The sequence below is a fragment of the Prunus avium genome, chromosome 8 (assembly GCF_965620075.1).
Source record: "Prunus avium chromosome 8, drPruAviu1.hap1.1, whole genome shotgun sequence".
NCBI classification, from domain to species: domain Eukaryota; kingdom Viridiplantae; phylum Streptophyta; class Magnoliopsida; order Rosales; family Rosaceae; genus Prunus; species Prunus avium.
In genome coordinates this window covers 37,567,410-37,590,622 of record NC_142291.1, presented here as the reverse complement: position 1 = coordinate 37,590,622, position 23,213 = coordinate 37,567,410, and the positions used below count along the sequence as shown (strand labels likewise).

Below are 23,213 nucleotides of genomic sequence, written 5' to 3'. Positions count from 1 at the left end.
TGATGAATTATTTATTTTAAAATTAAAATAATATTAATTTATTAATATCTTAATTTATTCACAGCAGCCATCATTAACAGTTGTCCTGAAGTATTTAGTGGGTTAGTTGTTTCTTTCCTCATCTTCTTGATTTGTAATTTCATCTAGATCTAGATAGAATATGGATTATATACATATATGGATAGTGACATTGTATTTTATATAATTACAACACACTTTTATGTATGAATACTTCTAATCAAAGTAACATTAATCAAATCGTTGATCATCTACCTGAAAACCCAAATTAATTAATGGAAAATATTAGTAGTACTCCTACCTTCCTGCCAATACCCGTTTGATGTATGTGCATAATTTATTTATTTTTGGTATTTTTGATGAATTATTTTTGAATATCCGCTAAAAATCATATTCTACTACTATTATATTCAAGCAGTACATAAAATTGAAATGAATTCATTATCGTTTTTGTACAAATCTAACACACAATATTATCATCATGATCATTAATCAATAATATATAAGAAAATCACTACCTGACTGACGTGGGTCTTGGCTTGTAGCATGCTAACCTTTTCTGTATGTCTTGGATATGCCGGCCATTCCTTTCCATCAATACCAAACAAGTGCCAAAATTCTGCTATGTCATGCACAGGACCTTTTCTCTGCCCACCACCTTTAAAAATAAACTCCTCCTATTTTCTAACACCCCCTTCATCACCACCTATCTTCATTTGTGATTTTGATGAAAGCAAAATTTGAAATGGCTCATGGAACTATGAATATGATCCAATCCCATGAACCTTGGACTAACTATCCCAGTCCTGTTGTTGGGTTTCAAAATAATCCAACCTCCAATACTTTCCCCAATCCCAAGTCTATTGAAAACCGGTTTGTAACTTTGGAGAGAAGTGAACTCTCTCAGTGGGTGGAACATATCACCAAACAGCTCATAGACGACTTGCCTGAACCCGCCGCCACCACCACCACCACAGACACCTTGCAAATATCCGAGGACTATTTTGTCCCGTCATCTCTCTCCGCCGACTTAATTAGTCCGAGTAAAATCAGTCAGAGAAGCTATGGTGATCATGACCATGAGCTTCAATGGGGGAATGAGCTTCAACTCCATGCAGATAACAACATTAGGGCAAGAGGGATGAGCAAGCTTGATGAGCATGGCTTATCACTAATCACCCTCCTCTTCGAATGCGCGGTGGCCATCTCTGTTGACAACCTCCCCGAGGCCCACCGGATGCTTCTTGAGCTGAGCCAAATGGCCTCGCCGTATGGGCCATCATGCGCTGAGCGCGTGGTGGCCTATTTCGCCAAGGCCATGACTAGTAGGGTTATCAACTCATGGTTAGGCATTTGCACTCCTTTGGTGAATTACAAAAGCATTCATAGTGCTTTTCAAGTCTTCAACACAATCTCCCCCTTCATCAAGTTTGCCCACTTCACTTCCAACCAAGCCATCCTCGAGGCCTTTCACCGCCACGATAGGGTTCACATTCTTGACCTCGACATCATGCAGGCATGTGATTTATCCAAATACTTTTATAATTCTCTTGATATATATATTGATATTTTGTCGATATTTATGTGTATTTGAAAATCAACTAACATCGATGTTGAATACTTTGTGTGCGCAGGGTTTGCAATGGCCAGCCTTGTTTCACATCCTCGCGACACGAATGGAGGGCCCTCCACACTTGCGAATGACCGGTGTGGGAACATCATCGGAAATTTTGATGGAGACCGGTAAACAGCTCTCCAATTTCGCTAAGCGACTAGGGCTATCCTTCGAATTTCATCCAATTGTGAGGAAAGTAGGTGACATAGATGCTTCCATGGTGCAAGTAAGGAGAGGGGAGACTCTAGCCGTGCATTGGCTTCAGCATTCGCTTTATGACGCAACCGGCCCCGATTGGAAAACAATGAGATTGATTGAAGAACTAGCACCAAGAATTGTGACATTGGTAGAGCAAGACATGTCACATAGTGGCTCATTTTTGGACCGTTTTGTTGGGTCACTACATTACTATTCGACCATGTTTGACTCACTAGAGTCATATTTGCCTGGCGACAACCCTGGCAGGCACAATGTGGAGCACTGCCTGTTTTATAGGGAGATCAACAACATTTTGGCGATCGGGGGGCCGGCGAGAAGTGGGGAGGACAAGTTCAGGCAGTGGAGGAGTGAGCTTGGGGGGAGAAATGGGTTCATGCAAGTAGGGATGAGTGCCAATTCAATGGCTCAAGCTCAGTTGATATTGAACATGTTTCCTCCTACACATGGGTATAGCCTTGTGCAAGGAGATGGGACTATTAGGCTTGGGTGGAAGGATACTAGTTTGTATGTTGCTTCTGCATGGACTTGTTCTCATGCTTCAAGGTAGCTAGAGCTAGGCTATATAATTACAATATTTTTTTTTTGGGTATGTGTTGGAAGTCTCGAGAGACCTTATGTAATTTAGAATTTCACCTCAAGAACTATGTGTTTTTTTCCCTTTCAAAAAGATTAAATTAGGTATAGAGAATGGAAATAATTTAAAAGGTAAGTTGGAAAATAGGAATGGTGTTGGAAGCTGATGCACTTTTTTCATTATCTCAAGTTTTTATGTAAGAAATTAGGAATGAGTGAAAACCGTAACGACTTCTCTTAAAAGGAAATTAGGGGATGGATCTTAAAAATTACATTCCCGTTCACTTTAACAAATTTTCAATTCACAGACACAAATTTCAAGTTTGTGTAAACTTCTATTTATATCAAAACTTGGGATAATTAAAAAAAAACAATTGAGCTCCTTCCCTGTAAACCATGATATTATTCCAAGTTTCCATAGAAATAAAATGTATGCAATGAATCATAAACCACCTCTATAAAAAGCAGAGTGTAAGCCTTTTTCTTTTATCAAACACACCCAAAACAAAACAAACAAAGAAAATCCATTCGAGAATTCGTCTAGGTCAAAATGTCATCTTAAAGAACTGTCCTTTGCATGTTCTTGTTGCTGGTGGCTACCAATCTTCTGTTCACAGAAGCCACCTTTGACCCGTTGCCATCTCTTCAGGATCAACTTCCACCAACACCAGGTCATGCTTGGGGTAATTTTCTATTCTATAATGTTCCACATTTTTGCTTCTCTTTTTTTATTTATTAAATATTTATTTATGTATTTGTAATCTAGAAATCGTAATGTTCAAGTCTTTTGTTTGAATTCTTATTAGTTTATTAAAATATTTATTTATTTAGATGCAGAGTGCCCCTGGTCCATGCAAGAAATACTGCCTCAGCACTGCAGTTCGAATTAGGCCAGTGTGTGCAAGATGCTGTGAAGATGATGACCTTGAGATATAAAATCATGGCTGTGATAATTTTAAGGTTATAGCATATAATTGCGAATAGAATACCACAGCTGAGGTATTTCTCAAAAATCAAAGTGCTCATCTTTGTTTTTGTTTTCTTTAATACAAGCGATATTGGGAGAGCTCATCTTTGTTTTGTTCTGAGCTTTGCTACCCATGTGACCAGGGAAAAAAATTGTAATGAAAGCTCATAATGCCATTGCCAAAGAAGCATTTGGTTCAAAATTTTATGTTCTGTAACCCTAGTAACTTTGAATTTACATAATATGACACCATGCTTCTCTGTTTTCTTCTCTCTCTGTTTGTTCTATACGGGGGCAAGTATACAAGCCGATGCCCAATAAGGTACATTGCTTCTCTGTTTTTTTAGAGAGAGAGAGAGAGAGAGAACTGAAGGTCCCATGTTGTCACCAACTCACCAACACCTGGGTGCAAAACTTCGGTAAACGGTTTGATATCCCAGGAAATTATCTATTGCTTCACAGTCTGCAAGCCAACAAATCAGTTTCTAAATCAACACTAATGATATACCCAAGAAGATAATTACAAAAAGAAGAGAGCCTCTGAGAGAGAGAGAGAGAGAGAGAGAGAGAGAGACATAAACGTGATAAAAGGAGGAAGAAAATACCTTGAGGTACTTTTTGTGAATCCTCAATGCCTCATTACATGCCTTTTTAGCATCCAGATTTCCAGTTATGTCACCTAGGATCTGGAGACCAATATGAGATAAATGAAGATATAAATATAAGTAAACATGAGTGTGCACCCGCACCTGCACATGAGAGAGAGAGAGAGAGAGAAACCTTGACAACATCATCTAGACCCGTAGCCTCCTTTAAAAGTTGCTTTTGCTTGGTCTCAAGAACACTTGCAACAAGAAAAACGGAAAGTGCACCATGTTTTTCTGTGTATCCTGTCTTCACAATGTTTCTCTCAAACTTGCCGTATTGCTTTAGTTCTTTGTCATTTACATTTGATGGTGTGGCGCCACCACTTGGCACTTCATATGATGAGAAAATGTTTGGGTTGTATTCCATGGCCCACATCAGCTGAAACCAATCTATATTACTGTCTTAAAACAAGCTTATGAATGAAGAGCAAAGAAAGAAACTCCAAGACATTAATTACATTCAGATTCATGAGACCTAAAATTTGAATTCACATCAGAAATTGACAACATGAATGCAACGAAATCTCATCCATCATCCATAAGGAAGTAGCTATTTATCAATAAAAGAGAACCCAGTTAGGGAAATGAGTACAGTTTTCCTCCTCACCTCCCAAAGATACAGTGAATCCACAAAGGAAAACTCTCTTCGGAACAGGACCATCAGCATGCGAAATGCAAATAAATACTCCCCACCATCTAGATCCTCTGACAATAACAAGGAAATGGAGTTTTAGCTGAGTACTAAGGGCCTGTGTTAGTGGACATGCATAAAGGAAGTCTTACCGAGGTGCTGATGAAGTTTAGGATCAATAGTTTTGATTACTTGGGAGAGTGTACTCAGCTGAGATTGCACCCCAATCGAACTAGCACTGCACCTAAAATTTTCTCTCTGTTTTCGAAACAAAAGCAGGAATCTGAATTATACCCTAATAGAAGCATATCACAAGCACCAAACATCTAACACATCATTCAAAAAATAAATAATAAAATATTAAAAATCAGCCTCAAGGTCCCCAAAAGACCATTAACAACTTTCTTGTCATCCATAGATATCTATCAGAGCGGAATTAGAAACACCAGATGAACAAAACTAAATGAGTATTTAATTAGTCGATTTACAAACCAAACCCAACTATTCTTCAAAATATGTTGAATGCATTAATTTGACTAAGGTTTAAGAGTTGATTTAACTATAGCAACTTGCCTACTTTTAACCTACTTTTAGCGCCTAAGATTGAATCATGTTGGCTAATCAGAGCCACTGACTAGAGCACTTCCGCTTATTATATTGTCAAGAAATCCATTTGCAGTGTTTTGTAAGGAATCAATTTCCAAGATACCTTCTAGGGCTGCCAATCATCCATCTAAACATCCTGAAATCCATTCTCGGTACATTTTTCTCAACTGCCCAAAAGGGTGTACCATCACTTCAGGCCTTCCTCTTGTCCTTCTAAAGCCCTCTACTAATAATTCACTTCTCCATTTTGGTGTTCTGACATCCATTCTAGTCTACATGATAAATTTGAATAGTCAGGACTCAGTCTACATTTTCATTAAATTTGTGTTCATAGTACCAAAAGAGTAAGACAATCAAAATTGCTCATAATGGTACTAGAAGGCAATTACTAGATCCCAGTGTCATTATATACTACCTGTTCGGAATCACTCAAAACAAGTTCATGGAAAATTAAAAGTAGAGTCAAACAACACTGGTCCATCCAAACATGCAATTCAATAATAGTATCATCAAGGGAAGAAATATTAATACCAGCCTTCGCATCGCACGTTCGAAACACCAAAAGGCATCTGCTTCATTTTCAATAAGAATTACCATTGGCGAACATATATCATTCATTCCTGCTCGCAAATGGCCATTATAACTGTCACCTATACTATTCAACTTTGATAGAATATCACTGAGATTCAGTAACTTCACCTTGAACATAACCAATATCGTTGTCCACCCAAGCATAAACTGAAAGAATGTCCCAAAGTTTGGCCTGATGAGCTTGACTCTCATAAAAGACAAGTGATCGATCTGTGCGAACAACATCCAAACCTACAAGCCAAATCCCCCAGTTGAACTTGAGTTAACCACTGTTAAAAGTTAACACAAGTTAAAATAACCATAAGATACCAAAATAGATCAGATTCAGAATTTGAACTATAAAAAATATTTAAAAACTAAATTAAGTATTAACAAAAGGTAAAATAACCATTAGATATCCAAATATATATGTCTCAGAATGTTAACCATTATGACAAAAGTTAAAAAGTATCATACATATCAATGTTGGACATTCATGCATGAATAATAAGTGTAAAACATGTCCCTCGAGAAAAGAAATACAGAAGTGTCAAGTTAAGTTAGTGTTCTGGTTTTCTTCCTTAATCAGTTAAAGGACATTTGTTGATCATTTTACTGAAAGCAACACCCAAAAGAGTGAAAACAACAGAAAACTGAGATTTTATCAAATGGGTAGGTTGGATCTTAGGTTCAAAACTTATCCAAAGAATGTAGATTTGCAACACGTACAACAGATATATACCAATTTGATGCAAGAAAAGCTTCCACTGAATCACTTTCTTGTCTAAAGTAGCATGGTTTGCATCCCCTCCATTGTTACTTATATTGCCATTTGCTGATTCTTCTATTGGTTGGCCATCATCTGTGATGATTGGTGTTGTAAGAAATTTTCCACTGCCAATAACTGGAACCATCTTTTGGCATTCAGATTTCAATCTACTGTACTGCTCCCTAAAATGGTCAACGTTATACATGAACTCACAATATTCAATCAAAATAAAGAATGCAGGATGGACAGCATGCCAATAGGATTTTTTCTTTAAAGGAAAAAAAAAAAAACATAACGAGAATTTTAATATGGAAAACCACTTATACCTATATGGCAACTCAGATGTAGAATTTTATAAACAAAGGCTTGAACCTTAAAGGGCATATGGCTCACAAAACAAAGGTTCAATGGGCTGGAGCATGATGGAAAAGACATAACATGTATGTAGGTAAGCATGAATAATGCAAAAACAACTAACAGTTGTCATAAAAAAGAATCTAAAGCACCTGGATGGCATAAAGATTTAGAAATTTAATAGTTAAAAAAATATATTTGAAAAAGGCAAAGCATGAAACCAAGTACACAGTAAGCAAAAGGGCCCCAATGATCCAAGGAAAACCAGCTTCTGAAATCAATAGCATCTATTGAACTATAGAAATATGAAGATCAGACAAATCTGGATGATCTAAAATCCATGAGAGGCACAACCTAGAGACACCAACTTGAATAGAAATGGATTCTCTACCCCTTCAAAGGCCGCTCATCCCTGTTATATGCCATATCAAAAAATAAAGGCACTGCTCTCCAAGCCTCACTTACCTGCACCCCTCTTAACTTCCAAACAACTACAGCACAGTCTTATGTATAACACTAAAAGAAAAACTAATATAACTGAAACCCCTTCTTGTAACTAATATAACCCCCTAAACATGTTACAGATAGCATATGAGGAGCGAAGTATACTCTGTTGCTTTTGATAGTGCTTAAATTGAGAGACATATTAAATCAGAATTAAACAAAATGTTTTACCTCCGGCGCTGCCTGAGCTGATTCCGGTCATCAAATGTGCTATTTGGATCAAAGCAACCTAACAAGAATTCCCAGACTACACCTTTGATTTCAGGATGGACACCCTAGTATAATAAATGAATTAAGAAGATATATATACTTAATATCATACACATACAATTTTTAACTTACACCAAAGGAGCAACATGTATGGTGTATCTAACACCACCAAGAATAAAAATATATTTGATGTGTTTGTTAAGAAAAATTATGTCATGTATTTGTTATATCCTACATCTACATGCCAACAGAGACATAAAACAACACCCCAACCCCCCAACAAATCCCAAACAAAAAATATATATATATATAGGAGAAGGTTACCCCTCGTTGGATTCGTCTTAGTACTTTGGCTATATCCAAGTGACCGTCTTCAGAGAACGCAGCATGCCATCTTCTTGCACTAAGAGTTTTCCCAGCCTGCAAAATTTTAAAGTTTTAAACATGGATCATATACATCCATAGAAGTACAATAAGTAATCATACTGTGATTGAGCATTAGTGGTGCATAAATGAAACTTGGCAATGAAAAACACTAGAATATTATGTTAGCAGCAATAATTAAAGTCTTATATAAGGTGATGTTGAACTGAATTGTGTTATAAAACTAAACAATATATTAGCAAACAGAATGAAGTGAAAAGGGCACACCCTGAGCCTAAACCGGGTCTTCGGGACATCAACTTGGCATTCTGGTCTAATTGGATAGAAAACATCCAACTCAGCTGTCGAAGCTTTCCTCATAAAAAACAACGCCATTGTCTCTCACAACCAAGCATCCAAAAATCAATTCAATCCCTTTCAGTTTTTCTTCGGTTGGGAACCAAAACTAAAATAAAGAGTCAGTACCACTTAAACATAAACAAACCAGAAACACTAAGAAGATCACATATAGTCGAATGATGACTTAAAGGGAAGTAACACAAACATATAGGATCCCAATACATTACCATCCAAATGGTACAAACAACCACCATTATACCCAAAATCCCAGATTTTCTCAACATTATGATTTATATCATCCCTATGAAAAATGCAAGTTTTTACATGTCAATATCTCAAAATCAATTTTTAAGATAAACCCAAAATTCCCTATAACTTAATATTCGTTGTAATGAATCAAATGAAATATAATTTGAACATTAGGATTCCAAAGACTGCATTTTGAACTATCCATCCTATAACAAAAGGCCTTGAATCAAGAGAAACCCAGATTCACATATCTTGTTTTGTTTCTAAATATCACATGCATACAACATCATTCAAACATGTAGATTTATGTACCTTCACTAACTGGAGTCTTAGAAATTCAAATTTGAATTGAAAATGCTTCAACCTCCTTGAGCTTTCTTCAAGATGATAAAAATCACACAGAGATGAGAGAGAGAGAGAGAGAGATGGGAGCGAAGAAGACGCGAAAATATTATAGAAAAGGACGTTGTAAATACATCTGCTTTAACGGTATTTTTTTTATTTCACAAGCCCTTTTTTGGATTATAGTTAGCCCAAAGCGGCAACAGCCAGCCCCCACCATTTTTACACCGAGCCTGACTCTGTCAAAACGAAACCATTGGGGCACTTATTCAAATAAAGTATAAATAGGTCCTAGTTGTAAAAATAAGAATATGTAAGGGCACGCAAGAAAATAGAACTATTCTTACACACTCTAGCCAATAGAATTACGACCTAAGAAATTCTACGATAAACTTGACCGCAGGTGATTGGGCTCAGCTTGAACAAAACCCTATTTCTTCACATCTCAAACCCTAGCTCGGCCTCTTTCCTCACTCATCTTCTCCGACTCCTCTGCCCTACTTTTTTCAGAGGATCTGAAAAATGCCGTTCAAGAGATACGTTGAGATCGGACGAGTGGCCCTCGTCAACTACGGGAAAGACTACGGCAGGCTCGTCGTGATCGTCGATGTCCTCGACCAAAACAGGGTATGTTGTTACGTTTATTTACGCAAATGCCTTTTTTCTCAATCCGTTTAGGTTCAAGGTTTTCTACTTCACCATTTAAACTTGTGATTAAAATAAAGGGTATGCGTTTGTTGTTCTTTCAATGCTGGTTTACTTTGAAATAGATGGGTTGTGGAATATTTACAAGCAGCACAACATAGCACACATGCATTTACCATTGAATACTTACAAAGTGTAATGCTTTTTCACAAAATAAAATAAGTTCGAAAAATCGGCCTAGGCGCTAGGCGCTAGGCGGGAGGACACCACCGCGATTTCACCCTAATCGTTAGGGGTAAGCGCCAGGGAGTTAGGCGGCGCCTGTGCGGTTCTGGGGTCTGGGCTGGTCGGTTTAGAGTGTGTCGTTTGATACTGAATATTTAAGTTTGTTTTTCTGGATTAAGCGTGTGTCGTTTGATACTGAATTTTTAAGTTTGATATAAAAACTTAGCAGACCTGCATTTTATTTTGCAGGCTCTTGTTGATGCCCCTGACATGGTGAGGACCCAATTGAATTTCAAGAGGCTTACTCTCACTGATATTACCATTGACATCAAAAGGGTTCCTAAGAAGAAGACTCTGATTGCTGCCATGGAGGCTGCTGGTGAGTTTTGAGTGATTATGGAAAGATGAGGATTTAAGTCGTCTACCTTTTTTTATATTTATTTGCTTGTTCCCAACTGAGTTGAGTTTTCATATTGTGGTTGGCAGACGTAAAGAACAAATGGGAAAACAGCTCGTGGGGCAGGAAGCTGATAGTGCAGAAGAGAAGAGCTGCACTAAATGATTTTGATAGGTTTAAGCTCATGTTGGCAAAGATCAAGGTGTGTTTTTGATCTCTCAAACTTGTATTATCCTGAAAAACTGAGATTCCTCTTCTTTTTTATTTGTAGTTTGTATGTTAATAAGCTTTTTATTCGCTGGGTGAGAGGTTGATCAAACCTTTGAGGGTTAGGTTTTCATCCCTTTCCCCTTCCTTTTCTCCACCCAAGGCCCCCCTACACTCTTTTTGGGTGGAGGAGCTAAATTCATGAATGTTAGACTCTGCCAATTAGGTATCTCTTGCTTTTAAGATCCTTGTAATTTCTACCAGCAGCTAAAATTGTTTCTTCAATTTTAATTGCATGGTAGTTGTCAAACGGCTTCTAGAATTATAACTTGGTCTTTCGCACTTAGTTATTTCTTAATGCGTGGATGAAGATTGCATACTAGCTCATGCATACAAAGAGCATGAATCTTTAACACAAAGTAGATAATTAAACTTTTAAAAGTTTGATCTGATAACCTTGTTTTTTTTGTCTAAATGTTGACTTTGTGAGCTGGTATAACTAATTAATAATTATGCATTGTTTTTGTGTTTGTGCAGAGGGCGGGAATCATCAGGCAGGAGCTAACGAAACTCAAAAAGGAGAGTGCAGCCTGAGTCTTGAATCTGTACTCTTTAGTTTTTGCAGCCTTGTTGCAATAGTTTTGAGTTGTCTCTTTATGTTTTGATTCGTAGTGGTGGCAGTAACTTGATATTTTGGTTAGGTCATAGTTATTATGAGTGGGAACCAGCCACAAGTGATTATCTCTATAAACCTTGTATGAATTTTCTTTGAAATGAAATGGAGCCAAGGAACTTTCCTTCTCAATTTTATCATATCATGTTGAATCATATTTGTGGGCAATTTGATAGCCTTCATATTCCCACGTCTTCGTTTTTTGATCTGGTTTGTAAAACAGAGAATCCAACTCCTCGTGTAAAGCCTTTGAGGGAGGTGCAAGGGGTCAACGGTAATGTTGTGGAACTTGATAAAGGTGCTGTTATGCCACATTGGCTGAGAGGAATTGTCTTTAAAATAAGTTAGAACTGTCAAATTGCGCAGATTTTAAGCGGGACTATTTCTGGAAAAGTTTAAAGCACTTTTAAAAGCATTTGGCCAAAAAAAATTAGGATTATTCGCAGCAATGGTCCCTCAATTATACCCCAAGTTACACTTTGGTCACTCAACTCAAATATTAGTTGCAGAGATCACTCAATTAGGTGTTTTGTTGCACCGTTAGTCCTACCGTCAAGTATCTCTAACGGTAGGGACTAATAGTGCAACACAACACTTAATTGAGTGACCAAAGTGTAACTCTGAGTATAGTTGAGAGATCATTGCTACAAATAATCTGAACTGAAAAGTCACATTTGCCCATCAATAATCTGAGAGATGCTTGTCACGTCATCATTTTAAACAGAAAAAGTAACAGACTTGACAGTAGGACTAACAGTGCAACAAAACACCTAATTGAGTGACCTCTGCAACTAATATTTGAGTTGAGTGACCAAAGTGTAACTTGGGGTATAGTTGATGGACTATTGTTGCGAATAACCCAAAAAATTAAATGCACTTTTATGCAAAATCACTGTAAAAGTGCTTTTTGGAGGAAGTACTTTTTCAAGAAGTTTTCTGATAAAATTTACAATGGGCTTCTAATAATAGCATTTCTAAAAAAATTGCTTATGAGTAAAAGTGCTTTGTATAAAACCTAGAAAGTCAGTAAATCAAATAATCTCCCCCAATGTTCGACTCGTAAGTCGTGACCAATCAGAACAATAATTTTTATTTTTATTTTTTTGAAGAAAAAAACAACTGAACTTATAAGCGGGTTACCAAGGCTTTGTCCAATTGAACAGAGCATGGCAAAGACAACGAAGCCTCAAACTCCTGCACATTTTCCTTTTCTTCATTCTTTCAATTAAAAAAATCCAATAAAATAAGCTATGGACAAGGTATAAAGCCAGAGAAAGCAACGAGAATAAAATGGTTTGGGGGCTGTTGGACCAAAATAGAACATCTGAGCAAAATTACAAGGCACTTAAGTTTACAAAGACATACTTGCCAGCCACCTTGCCTTGACCTACAAAGAGGCACCAGAAGAAAAGCAACCAGATGGTGAGCTGCTTTTGGAAACAATCTCACTCCTTCGATAACAGCATGTACTACTGTTACCTCGTCGATGATTAATTGTACTCTCTCCCGTTGCAAACGAGCAATTCACTGTAGAATTCCAGTTTGTACCTCCTTGAATTTCATGAAAGGGCAAGCTCATTGTCTATCACACAAAATGAGTGCCAAGGTTTGCTTGAATACGGTTGATGAAGGTTACATGACCAAGCTTGAGATTTGATGTCGAACAGGACTACAGCCGCTGATGTGTGCCATTGAGCATTTTGACGTAACAAATGATTCTTCATTGAAATGAGCAACTTTGACGAGGCATCTGAAGCTATCTCATAGGCAACTGCATAAACAGAAAAACATCAAAGAACTCAGTTAACTAACACACATGATTTTGCTGCTGTGTACAACCTAAACCTAAGAAATACTAACTTCTACAAGGATCATTCATCATCTCTAAGAATAGAGATGCATGGATTCCACACACCCTTACTACATGTTTGAATTTAGCAAGTTGCTATGGCACATTCACATTAGGCTCTAAGATCTAAGAGACAAGCAAGTGCTGATTAAAAAATAACATATAGCGAACAATTTTTCTTTCTCAATTTTCCTCTCTTCATCTCTACAATTGAAATGAATAATTCAAGCCTCTGAATTCACAACAGAATTAGAACAATTTACCAAATTAAGGGGTTGTTTAAGCCTCCCAATGAAATTGCAAGCAATGAGGTCTATTGGATCCTCTGCTCGAGAATTAGGGTAATGACCCCAATTGAGATGCTAGAGAAACTTGTTTAGGCTCAGGAACAAAATATTTTCTGTTATATCACCACAAAATCTCAATGTAAAAGCTCACCTTCTTGAACTTAAAAAGGAGCCTCGAGTGATTCATCCCAAACTTCTACACTTCCATTAGAGGCATTCTCACCATCTTCTTCCATTGACAGCCTTATATATTCTCTGTGTGCAAAGCGATCCCACTCTGTCAAAGTTGGATCCTCACGTTCCTGTTCAATCCAAAATGCCAGTGCACCATTATTGTTCCAGAAAATTAAAACGGTATTTTATTTTTTTTAACTTTCTAATGCGTAGTCATTAGTCATTCAATAGTTTAAAACACCAATTACTGCAAAAATACCTGGCGAATAAGAAATGGATCACGACTTTCAAAAGCTATAAACTTATTAAGGTTGAAAAGGATATTGAAGACATTTCCTGAAAGTTTGCACCCTTTCAAGTCAGCTAGTGTGAGATAACCTTCCCTCTGCAAGTAAGATTTCAAAAGTAGTCCTGTCTAGTGAGTAACCGAAAGCAAGATCTGGCATATAACAATATCAATGATGATGACGATGATATTTGACCTCTGGTGCAATCATGTCAACTATTTGGCACAAAATATCCTCGAATAGAACAGGTTCTTGGGCCATGCATTCCATACGATGCAGCTGCTCCTCATAAAAGAACTGCAACTCATTGGGTGTAAGGACTCCATTTCCATCCAAATCTATACATTTGAACCTACAAAATAAGATTGGACTAAATAAATGTGGAAAAAAGCAGAAATTACTGGGAGCATAGCATCAGAAAACCAGGTTGGTGAATCAAGGCTTGTCATCACAGCAATGTTTATGGTATATGCATGACTTATCTCCAAGACTTTACGCATGCTAAAATCTCATATTTAAAGAGTACTAGCACCCCAACAAGCACTTCAGGCATATAAGATTGCTCCTTACGTACTGAGTTTTAATTATAAGAGATTTTTTTTTAACGGAAGGTGAGAAAATTATTTATAATATTTGAATTCAAATGCCTCTGATAATTTCCATGGAAAGTGGGAATAAAATTTAAAAGTCAAGAGAAGTTCACAGGAAAAGGGAAGTTAGTTTTCCATTTTACAATTTTAATCTGTAAAATACTGATAATTTATTTTAAACATATTGCAAAAGAATACATTTCAGGAATTTAGAATATTACACCAACTTCCAAGATTTGGATTAACGTATTGAAACATGGATTCTCTCTTTTCTTGGTTAGATACCTACTATTTTCACTTAAAAAAGGAACCTTGACTCTGCTTCTAAAATATCAAGACTTCCAAGCCATATGAAATTACCAAATGGAAAAAGAACAAAGAAACAAGAAACATATACCAATACTCAAGGCTAGGCTCACACGACTTATCCTCCTCTGACAGCATGAAGTAAACAAAATCTTCATAACCCATCTTCCCTTCAACCTTGCTAGTAAACTTTCTCGGAATCTGGAATGGAATTGAGCAAATACACAATCAACATGGAAACCTCATGTAGGTAAATAATTTGTTCCAGAAGTTTGTGGAGGAAGCTATAGTATATATACACCAACCTGCGAAAATACTCTGTCAACAATCCTGTAGGTAAGGGCATGGTTACCATATCTAATGAGGTTCTCTTTGTCAATCAAGAAATCATGGTCTGTGTCCAGCTCCCAAAATTTGCAGTATATAACATAAAAATGTTCATAAGAGAAGTACCTGAAATTTGACAGAAAAATAAAAACATGGTTTGGTATTTTTGTTATCACAATTTAGTACCTGAAATCTAATATATAAAAATTTGTTGTTCTTAAATTCCTCCAAAATATCTTTCAGCCACAATTAACTTCTTCCAGGTAAAAAAGGGTCAAACTATTAAGGGACATTCTCCAATAAGTATTTAAGTTAAGAATTGGTTACATACTTCTAATCTCAGCCGTTGGATAGCATCTAAGAGACTACCAACACATTTAATGAATGTAATCCAACAGCCAAGATTAGAAGTATGCAACCAATCCTTAAAATAAAATACTTATTGGAGAATCTCCCAACTATTAAAACATTACAAAATCCAAAATAAAAACTTTCAAAAATACTCATTACACCACCACCCCCAGGGTGGCAAAAGCACACAGCACACAGCTCACAGGTCATATATATCAACTGTAATTTGTACTTGAAATTTCATGTTGATAAACAAACCTCAGAACTTTGTTAATGTCCTCTTCCTCATCTGCATGTTGCATGGCAGCAATTAGATTTCCTCGTTTCAGCTCCCTGAGGGTAAGGCGACCATTTCCTGATCTATTTATGTAGTAAAATATTCTGTATATTACAGTTTCAGCTGGGGTATTGAAAATGAAGCTTATGTAAGAAAACATTTGTATGAAAAAACAAAATGTAATCTTAAATAGAAAAAAAGTGAACCTAATGTAACAATACATGCTTTTTATGGCAGTTTTTAAGTACCTCCAGTCAATCATATATTACATCTATGATTTGCAATATTTGTTTAAAGCAATAACAACTACTGACATCAACCAGATTGTTCGCAACAGTTTCTGATAAAACTCTTTTATTTCTTTTCAAATTTTGATCTTAACAAATAATTATACCTGAAAAGGACAAGAGATCTTAACCGGATATAACTATGCATTCAAAAACAGTCTCTATTCTATAATCAACAGAACCATGCAACCAGTTCTGATAAGTGAATTATAAACCTTACTCTGGCATGGAATACATAAAAACAGTCAATCATTATTTCACTTACGTAGAAGTACGAAAAACATACCATATCTTTCTTGAAATTCAGGAGTTCCATGTAAAAATTCCAACCCTGGATGGGTTGCCACAAGCTCTAGAAGAATGGGTTTGAAGTCTGCCTGCATTGACAATACAGACAAATAATTGTAAAATATACAAATTACACTGCAGAACCAAAAGGTCTGAAATCAAAGGCAAGTAACTGACATAAATGGTCATTTAACAGCGCAGAAAACCAAAGTTCCATGTTCCTATACCAAATAGATAATAGTTTTAAATCATACCTGAGTAAGGTAATTGCTATCAGACTGCTTTAGAATTTTAAATATTTGAGTTGCAGTATCCATTGTCAGCATATTGCCATCCACCCAATATCTGACGAATGCATCCCTACAAACAAATTATGCAAATCAGCAAATAATTATATATATATAACAAGAAGAAGAAAAGTAAAACATAGAAACAATATAGGGGACTTGTATAGTCGTGGTTCTATAAAGTAAGAGAAGCCTGTCTATTAATGAATAAAAAAAATACAACAAAAGGTAGAAGGATTGCAAATAATATTTACACTGGGAATATGTAGGATCAAGCTGAGGTCAAATAAAAATTACAATTCTTTATCATCAAATATAAACAATAGGAAGTGAGCTACAAATATCAGGACTTCATGTTTCTATATTCTTGTCTTCTAGGAGGCTCTATACTTACAACCTTTTCTTTATTCATATCTTCAGGGAGAGATAGAGACAGAGACAGAGAGACAGAGAGACAGAGACAGAGAGAGATAGCTGCGGGACATAATCGCCCAACAACAAACACATGAGAAGAAGCATTACATAGATCTTTTCTTCCAGAGATTACAAATTGAGGTCCCATAAACACTAGGCCTAATTGTTTCTAGTAAGCTTAATTACATTTTCTGCATACCTGGTCACTATCCCGCTGCAGCTAGTATCTATCTTTTTAAAGATAGCAGAAGAGAAAAATGTTGGTAGCTTGCATAATTCCTTCGAAACCAACTTAAACTCTGCATAACCATGAAAATAACATCAACTCCTTGCTTTCAATGGTTTCAGTTTCACGAATCTCTAAGAAGTGGATTCGCTAGGGGGCAGAAAAAATCATTAATTCTAAAAGGTGAATTTATATATCAGATACACATCTCACCATGAAGTTGCAATCCATCCATATGACCACCGAAAAGGTCATTAATTCTAGAAAGACAATGCTCCTGAAGTTCCTTTGGTGGTGGACGGCCATTTTGAAAATAGAACTGCAAGCATATTAAATCATACAACATTATGAGCTTTAATTCTTCAATGTTGACATCACAAAAAGACCCCAGCATTCAAGTTCACAACTAAATTTCAACCTCACAATATTTACAAAAAGAAAATAATAATAATAATAATAGAGCAATTAGAACTGCGTTCGACCTGAGGAATGGCTTCTCGCACTGGTTCACTAACCACTTTTAGCGGAGATCGCAGAGAAGAAGGACTAGTTTTCAGCTTTGAAAAGCGAGGAGAACCAGAGGAACTTCTCGGTGAAAGTGGGGGTGTACTTCCAGCCTGAAACATGGAAGGTAATGAATTGCTCCCGGCAGCATTTGCACTTGAAGAGTTCCCAAGGGCATTGATGGGAATGCCTGTGGTTGCATCGTCAATTAGAGATTTCACCTGTCAAATCAAACCGCAAAACACCATCAGATAACATCAACTATTATTACGTCTACCATAATCATACATAAAAAATAGAGAAAAATACAAACCCTTTACTTTAGTGACAAAAACTATTATTTGTAAAAAGGAAAGTAATAACATCCCTGAGGCAATTACCAACAACGACAGCTCTGCTATAATTAAAGTACGAAGCTAACAATGGAAACCCTGTACTTATCCAAACAAGAACAACAAGCTATAGCTTTGAGGACCAGAAATGCACATTGATAACAAAAATTGTACATAAACAAAAAAAGTAAGCAATTTACCAATCGACCGGTTTGAGGAAGCGAAAGCCACTGTGCGTACAAATCCTCGGCAATTTGGGGACTAGCTTTAAGCGCAAACGGAGACAATTCCGGGAGCTGTAAAAGCTCAGGATCGAAAGAACCAACATCTCCTACAACCGCGTCTATATCCATTGAGAATTCAACTCTTCAATTCCTAAAATCATCACAATCGGTGACTCTTCAACTCTTATCACAATCCTACCCAGTCGCTTTCTCTGGGGCTCAATTCTCAACACAAAAATTCAAAAACCCTAGGTCGAAAACGAAAAGTCTGAAACAAGAACGGAGCTTTGCTTTGAATTAAAACGAAAAACCCTAGGTTCCCCCCAACAGAATAAGATTCTAAAACCAGTTACCAGTTCTCTTCTCCGATGCTCTGTGCGAACGAGCACTTTCTTCAATTCTGATTCTCACCACGAATGCTCTGCTGCCGCAAGACTCAGAACCCGCCAAGAAACCTCGTGGTTTCAAGCGGACATTTGCGTCCCGGAAATCGGAGAACCGCGCCCTGAGAGTTCGTGTCTGAAGTGAAGACCTGGGAAGACTGAGAGGGTCTTTTTTGGGCAGAGAGAGAGGAGAGAGAAAGAGGAGAGAGAGATTGTAAGAAGAAGTGAAGAATAAATATTTGAAGGCTAAAATAGAGGGGCGGCGAGCGTGAGGATGAGCGCCACGTGGGCCTTTATATAACGGAAACTGCCGCCCGGACCCGGAGACTTGCTCGTCAAGGTCTGACTATAAATCTGTTGTTGTGTGAATTGAATGAGTGGGCATGGTGAGCCCAAACCTCTCTTCAATTAGCTCAACTCAAAGAAAGAAAGACAAATTTATTTGTTTATGGATTCAATTTTTTGAGTGGTTAAACACATAAGTTACATTTTTTTTGTGTATCCTAATGAAAATACTAATATAGTAAAAGACATGGCAGAGAAAAAGCGAGCATAAAGAAAACGAGAAGGAGGGTGTAGGAGGATTGTGACACGATAAGCATGAGCAAAGTCACGATTCAACGTTTGTAGGGAGCCATAAGCTGAATTTTGATCATTTTTCCTTAGTATCTTTCATATGATACACATAATACTACATGGAGGAAAACAAAAATGGAGGGCCTATGCCTCCCTCCACCAAGACGATAGGAATAGGGTAGTCAATCTCTTTCAAAAACACGACGTCATATATAACAGGATAATATAATTAGATTCTCGTATCCACATGAAAGAATCATATTTTTCATGAAGGCAAATCATCGCATGTTAGACACGTGGACGATAAATATAAATTGTATCTAAGTATAACGTGTGTTTCTATGAACATCGTGAAATACGTGATTGAAGAAGTTAATAGTGGAGTTATGATCCTTCCAACTATACTTGATATTTTCTATATTACGCATTGGATAGATATAGATAATCATAATTTGTATTCATTTTACCATGATTGCAATGGCGGTTTAGTAAGTATTTGATATCTTTTGTGCATATACAGAATGATAGGTACAATAAAAACCTAATTACAATGGTTCTTATCCTCAAATAGAATTCGGTTCGTGACAATTTTAATATGACATTATTTTTTTTCAAATATATGAGGAAGGTTAGCTACTAACGAAAAGTGAGGAAAGAGAGACGTTTTCTTGAAACTCTTTGCAACAAATTTCTTTCAAATATATGATCAAATCTTTGTTATGAGTCCACTAACTAAAATGATTAGTAAAGTTAAAGTCTATTTTCCAATCATTATCATTTGTCATAATAAGTCCCCATTTGAGTCATTGAAGGTTTTGTAAAATAACAAAAAGATCCCAATATTTTTGGAAGAAAAACAATCCCAATATTAAAAAAAGAAAAGTCCCCCATCCAAATCCAGGGATATGATTGAAATTTCACAAATCATGAAGGGTCTGCTTGGATATTTACCGCCAAGTCCCTACCTATATAAATAAATAGGAAAGGACCGCAGAAATCTCCACCTTGGTTTGGTCCTCTCTGTCTCTCTCTCCCTCAAAGCTTCACAGCTTGAAGAAGAAATCCCCGCGAGTCTCCGTGTGCTTTGCTTTCGTTGCGACCAATCTAACTGGTACCATGAACATCTTCAGTAAGAAACCCACCGCCAAAGGTTCGAGCTTTCTTAATATTCCGCTCTTTTTTTTTCTTTTCCCTGTGTACGATTAAGCTTAAATTCAAGCGTTCTTATTTTCATATTAGATCTGAATTATGGGTATAATTTATATTTTCTTAATTTGTTTATATGGGTTTGCATTTTTATCGCAGAGGCTCTTCGGGAGAGCAAGAGAGAAATGGCTAATGCTACTAGAGGTAATATAAATATATATGTTTTTTGGTTTTCATTTCTCAATGTTTGTGATTATAATGATCATTTTCATCATTCATTTTGTGGTAACTGATTTATGACCCTCTTGGACTAATTGAGGCATTGGGCAGTAGTTTTGATATTGCACTGCTTTAATAGACATTATAGGCTGGATTAGATTTGTGATTAGATTGGTTACTGTTCAAGCTTAAATTATATCTTATTTTGTCCAGCTGACCTGTGATTTTACACTTGATATGTATATCTCATCATGCTATGAATGGGGCATTTCCTTGATTTTAATTTTGCTCATTTGATATATTTATTTTCTTCCCCATTTTGCTTCAGGAATAGAGAAGGAAATTGGAGCATTGCAATTAGAAGTATGTCAAGAGATTCCTGTTGGTGATCCCATTTTGTTCTTGCATTTTTATCGACAGTTTCATTTAATATATTTTACTATCATGTCAGGAAAAAAAGCTTGTTGCTGAGATAAAGAGAACGGCTAAAACAGGAAATGAGGTATTTTCTGTGTTGTATTTGACTGTTTTCATCTGTCCAGGAATACTTGAGTGACAGTGGCAATTGAATCTTATCAGAAGTAGTCAATTTATATTCCCTCAGGCCTTTGTTTTGCATTCTGCAGGCTGCAACTAAAATACTAGCCAGGCAGCTAGTCAGGCTTAGGCAACAGATAGGTAACTTACAAGGAAGTCGAGCTCAAATGAGAGGAATAGCAACTCATACACAGGTGGACTGTGAAATCATCCTATTCTGATTCAACTGTATATGTCGCATTTGTGAGTTGTGCTCTTAGTAAATTCTATTCCATCATGCAGGCAATGCATGCTCAGTCATCAGTTGCTGTTGGCATGAAAGGTGCTAGTAAGGCGATGGCAGCTATGAATAAGGTTTGATTGTAACAATGGAATGTAGTTTTCATATTGTAAATTAGACATTAAGGTTGCATCTGATGATGAGATTTAGTTTAAAGGAAGCCCTGCCTAGTGTTGTGTTTAGTTTGAAATGTAAATAAAATCCTAGAGAATTGTGCTTTATTAGTTTGCTTCCTGTTTTTATAGCTAGTAATTCAAGCTCTTTTTAGTAACTGAATTTGTGTGACATTGCAGCAAATGGCTCCTGCGAAGCAGGCACAGGTGATACGCGAATTTCAGAAGCAATCTGCACAGATGGATATGACTGTAAGATTGGTTCTATCTTTGAATTTTTGGCATAGAATTATGTTCATCTCTGCTTTTGGTTGCATAAGTGGATCATAATTTAGAGCTTTGTACATGCAGACTGAAATGATGTCTGACGCAATAGATGATGCCTTGGATGATGATGAGGCAGAAGAGGAAACTGACGAGCTGACAAACCAGGTAAGTCGTAATTGCATTGTGTACTAATTTTTCATTTCGATGAATATATTCATAGACGATACCCAAGAACAGGAAAAGAATGCATGCTATTCCTCCGAGATTAGATTAATTCCTATTGTTACCTAGGATGTTCTGCATACCTTTCTGAACAAGTTGTTAGTTGAAGTTTGATTGCCATCTTGTGATTATTTGGTTTATCTGGTAATGAGACAAGAAAGATTGAGAAGGGGTTGTTTTAAATGATGTGGAAAGTGTTCATATGAGACTGAGAAGCAGTCTCATTCTTTATAGATGTCATTAACTATTGGTCTTGGTACCAGGAATTGACAGAATTTTTTTGAACAGGTGCTGGATGAAATTGGCGTTGATGTCGCCTCACAGGTTGGTATCACTGATTATGCCTTTTTGATTTTTTGTTAGCATGTACTGTACTATTCCCAGTCGTTTAAACTGATGTGCTTTGTACATGATCTATTGACAGCTGTCAGCAGCTCCCAAAGGAAGAATTGCAGCAAAGAACACTGAGGGTGTTGGCAGGTACAACTTCCAATCCCTTTGTTATTGTAATAAGTTAACTGCCTGAAGATTTTCACTGTACAACTTAAAAGTTAGTCTTTCTACAAAGTAATTGATGGTTTAGCATGCTTTGCGTTTAAGTATCTCATGACCACATATACACTGTCAGAACAAGAAATTTCTTGTGGAAAGAGCACCTCAAACAAATTAATGTGCCATTTGTAATATGCATTTATCATTGCAGTGGATCTTTTAAACTTCTAATGCTTTTCTTCTTGTCCCGCATCTTTTCTGTTTTTAATTTGGTTATATCCGATAAACTAACGAACTTTCAACTTCTTACAGTTCTGGCATTAATGAACTTGAGAAAAGATTGGCAGCTCTTCGAAATCCATGAGTCGGAGATCAGAAAGCAGAGAAATTTTTTTTTCTCCCCAGAGTTTGATATTAAATTCTTGCTAGGTTGCACATTGTAAATATTTTGTTGCTCATCGCAATTATCCATTTCAGCGCCACTACATACAACGAAGCTAATACACTTGGGATGTTTGCTGATGTCGATAGATTTGAATTGCTCCTCCTTGTATCGTAAAATGAAGAGCTAATACACTTGGGATATTTGCTATCAAAGTTTATTTGAGTGGAGCACTAGACTAGTCAGTTCTTGTATTGTATCTAGCGAATGTAACCTTTTTTCTTCTTTTCAAAGCATTTTTTTTCCGGTTATGTTTCAAAGCATCTTATTTCTTAACCAATTGGAAAAGACGTTCATTTGAAATCACAGTTGTCTAGAATTTAGCTAAGCTAATTTACTTAACAATTAGAATCGCTAAATTGCCCCTGCAATGAGCTCGAAT

The 23,213-nt window shown here is 36.6% G+C and overlaps 5 protein-coding genes across 9 annotated transcripts; 3 read left to right on the top strand and 2 right to left on the bottom strand.

Moving 5' to 3' along the window:
- Positions 1-734: 734 nt before the first annotated feature.
- LOC110757520 (scarecrow-like protein 23) lies at positions 735-2,572 on the top strand. Its single transcript, XM_021959150.2, has 2 exons — positions 735-1,534; positions 1,653-2,572. The coding sequence occupies exons 1-2, from the start codon at positions 746-748 to the stop codon at positions 2,397-2,399; spliced, it is 1,536 nt and encodes a 511-aa protein (XP_021814842.1). The 5' UTR covers positions 735-745; the 3' UTR covers positions 2,400-2,572.
- Positions 2,573-3,399: 827 nt separating this feature from the next.
- On the bottom strand, positions 3,400-9,126 carry LOC110757537 (Ypt/Rab-GAP domain of gyp1p superfamily protein). 3 transcript variants are annotated; one of them, XM_021959189.2, is made up of 12 exons: positions 8,968-9,126; positions 8,335-8,512; positions 8,008-8,103; positions 7,645-7,748; positions 6,589-6,797; positions 5,976-6,098; positions 5,808-5,896; positions 4,823-4,928; positions 4,647-4,744; positions 4,173-4,418; positions 3,998-4,078; positions 3,400-3,855 (listed from the first exon to the last, which is right to left on the bottom strand). In XM_021959189.2, exons 2-12 carry the CDS (start codon positions 8,440-8,442, stop codon positions 3,841-3,843), a joined length of 1,275 nt encoding a protein of 424 aa, XP_021814881.2. In that variant the 5' UTR covers positions 8,443-8,512; positions 8,968-9,126; the 3' UTR covers positions 3,400-3,840. The 3 variants fall into 3 exon arrangements, with proteins under 3 accessions (XP_021814881.2, XP_088101704.1, XP_088101703.1); XM_088245578.1 differs by having other exon boundaries at positions 8,335-8,493; positions 8,968-9,121; XM_088245577.1 differs by lacking the exon at positions 8,968-9,126 and having other exon boundaries at positions 8,335-8,961.
- Positions 9,127-9,440: 314 nt separating this feature from the next.
- LOC110757422 (large ribosomal subunit protein eL14z) lies at positions 9,441-11,284 on the top strand. Its single transcript, XM_021959012.2, has 4 exons — positions 9,441-9,624; positions 10,117-10,246; positions 10,354-10,466; positions 11,009-11,284. The coding sequence occupies exons 1-4, from the start codon at positions 9,520-9,522 to the stop codon at positions 11,063-11,065; spliced, it is 405 nt and encodes a 134-aa protein (XP_021814704.1). The 5' UTR covers positions 9,441-9,519; the 3' UTR covers positions 11,066-11,284.
- A 1,041-nt stretch (positions 11,285-12,325) lies between these two features.
- On the bottom strand, positions 12,326-18,976 carry LOC110757480 (serine/threonine protein phosphatase 2A regulatory subunit B''beta-like). Of its 3 annotated transcripts, none has more exons than XM_021959098.2 (14): positions 18,508-18,974; positions 18,131-18,305; positions 17,577-17,819; positions 17,308-17,413; positions 17,068-17,167; positions 16,422-16,527; positions 16,166-16,256; positions 15,574-15,715; positions 14,943-15,090; positions 14,729-14,838; positions 13,937-14,093; positions 13,714-13,839; positions 13,432-13,582; positions 12,326-12,915 (listed from the first exon to the last, which is right to left on the bottom strand). In XM_021959098.2, the coding sequence occupies exons 2-13, from the start codon at positions 18,281-18,283 to the stop codon at positions 13,442-13,444; spliced, it is 1,623 nt and encodes a 540-aa protein (XP_021814790.2). In that variant the 5' UTR covers positions 18,284-18,305; positions 18,508-18,974; the 3' UTR covers positions 12,326-12,915; positions 13,432-13,441. The 3 variants fall into 3 exon arrangements, with proteins under 3 accessions (XP_021814790.2, XP_021814789.2, XP_021814792.2); XM_021959097.2 differs by having other exon boundaries at positions 18,131-18,422; positions 18,508-18,973; XM_021959100.2 differs by having other exon boundaries at positions 17,610-17,819; positions 18,131-18,976.
- A 1,121-nt stretch (positions 18,977-20,097) lies between these two features.
- On the top strand, positions 20,098-23,082 carry VPS2.3 (vacuolar protein sorting-associated protein 2.3). Its single transcript, XM_021959171.2, has 11 exons — positions 20,098-20,263; positions 20,419-20,463; positions 20,807-20,841; positions 20,930-20,980; positions 21,105-21,209; positions 21,298-21,369; positions 21,589-21,660; positions 21,760-21,840; positions 22,186-22,221; positions 22,322-22,377; positions 22,702-23,082. The coding sequence occupies exons 1-11, from the start codon at positions 20,230-20,232 to the stop codon at positions 22,751-22,753; spliced, it is 639 nt and encodes a 212-aa protein (XP_021814863.1). The 5' UTR covers positions 20,098-20,229; the 3' UTR covers positions 22,754-23,082.
- Positions 23,083-23,213: the final 131 nt, after the last annotated feature.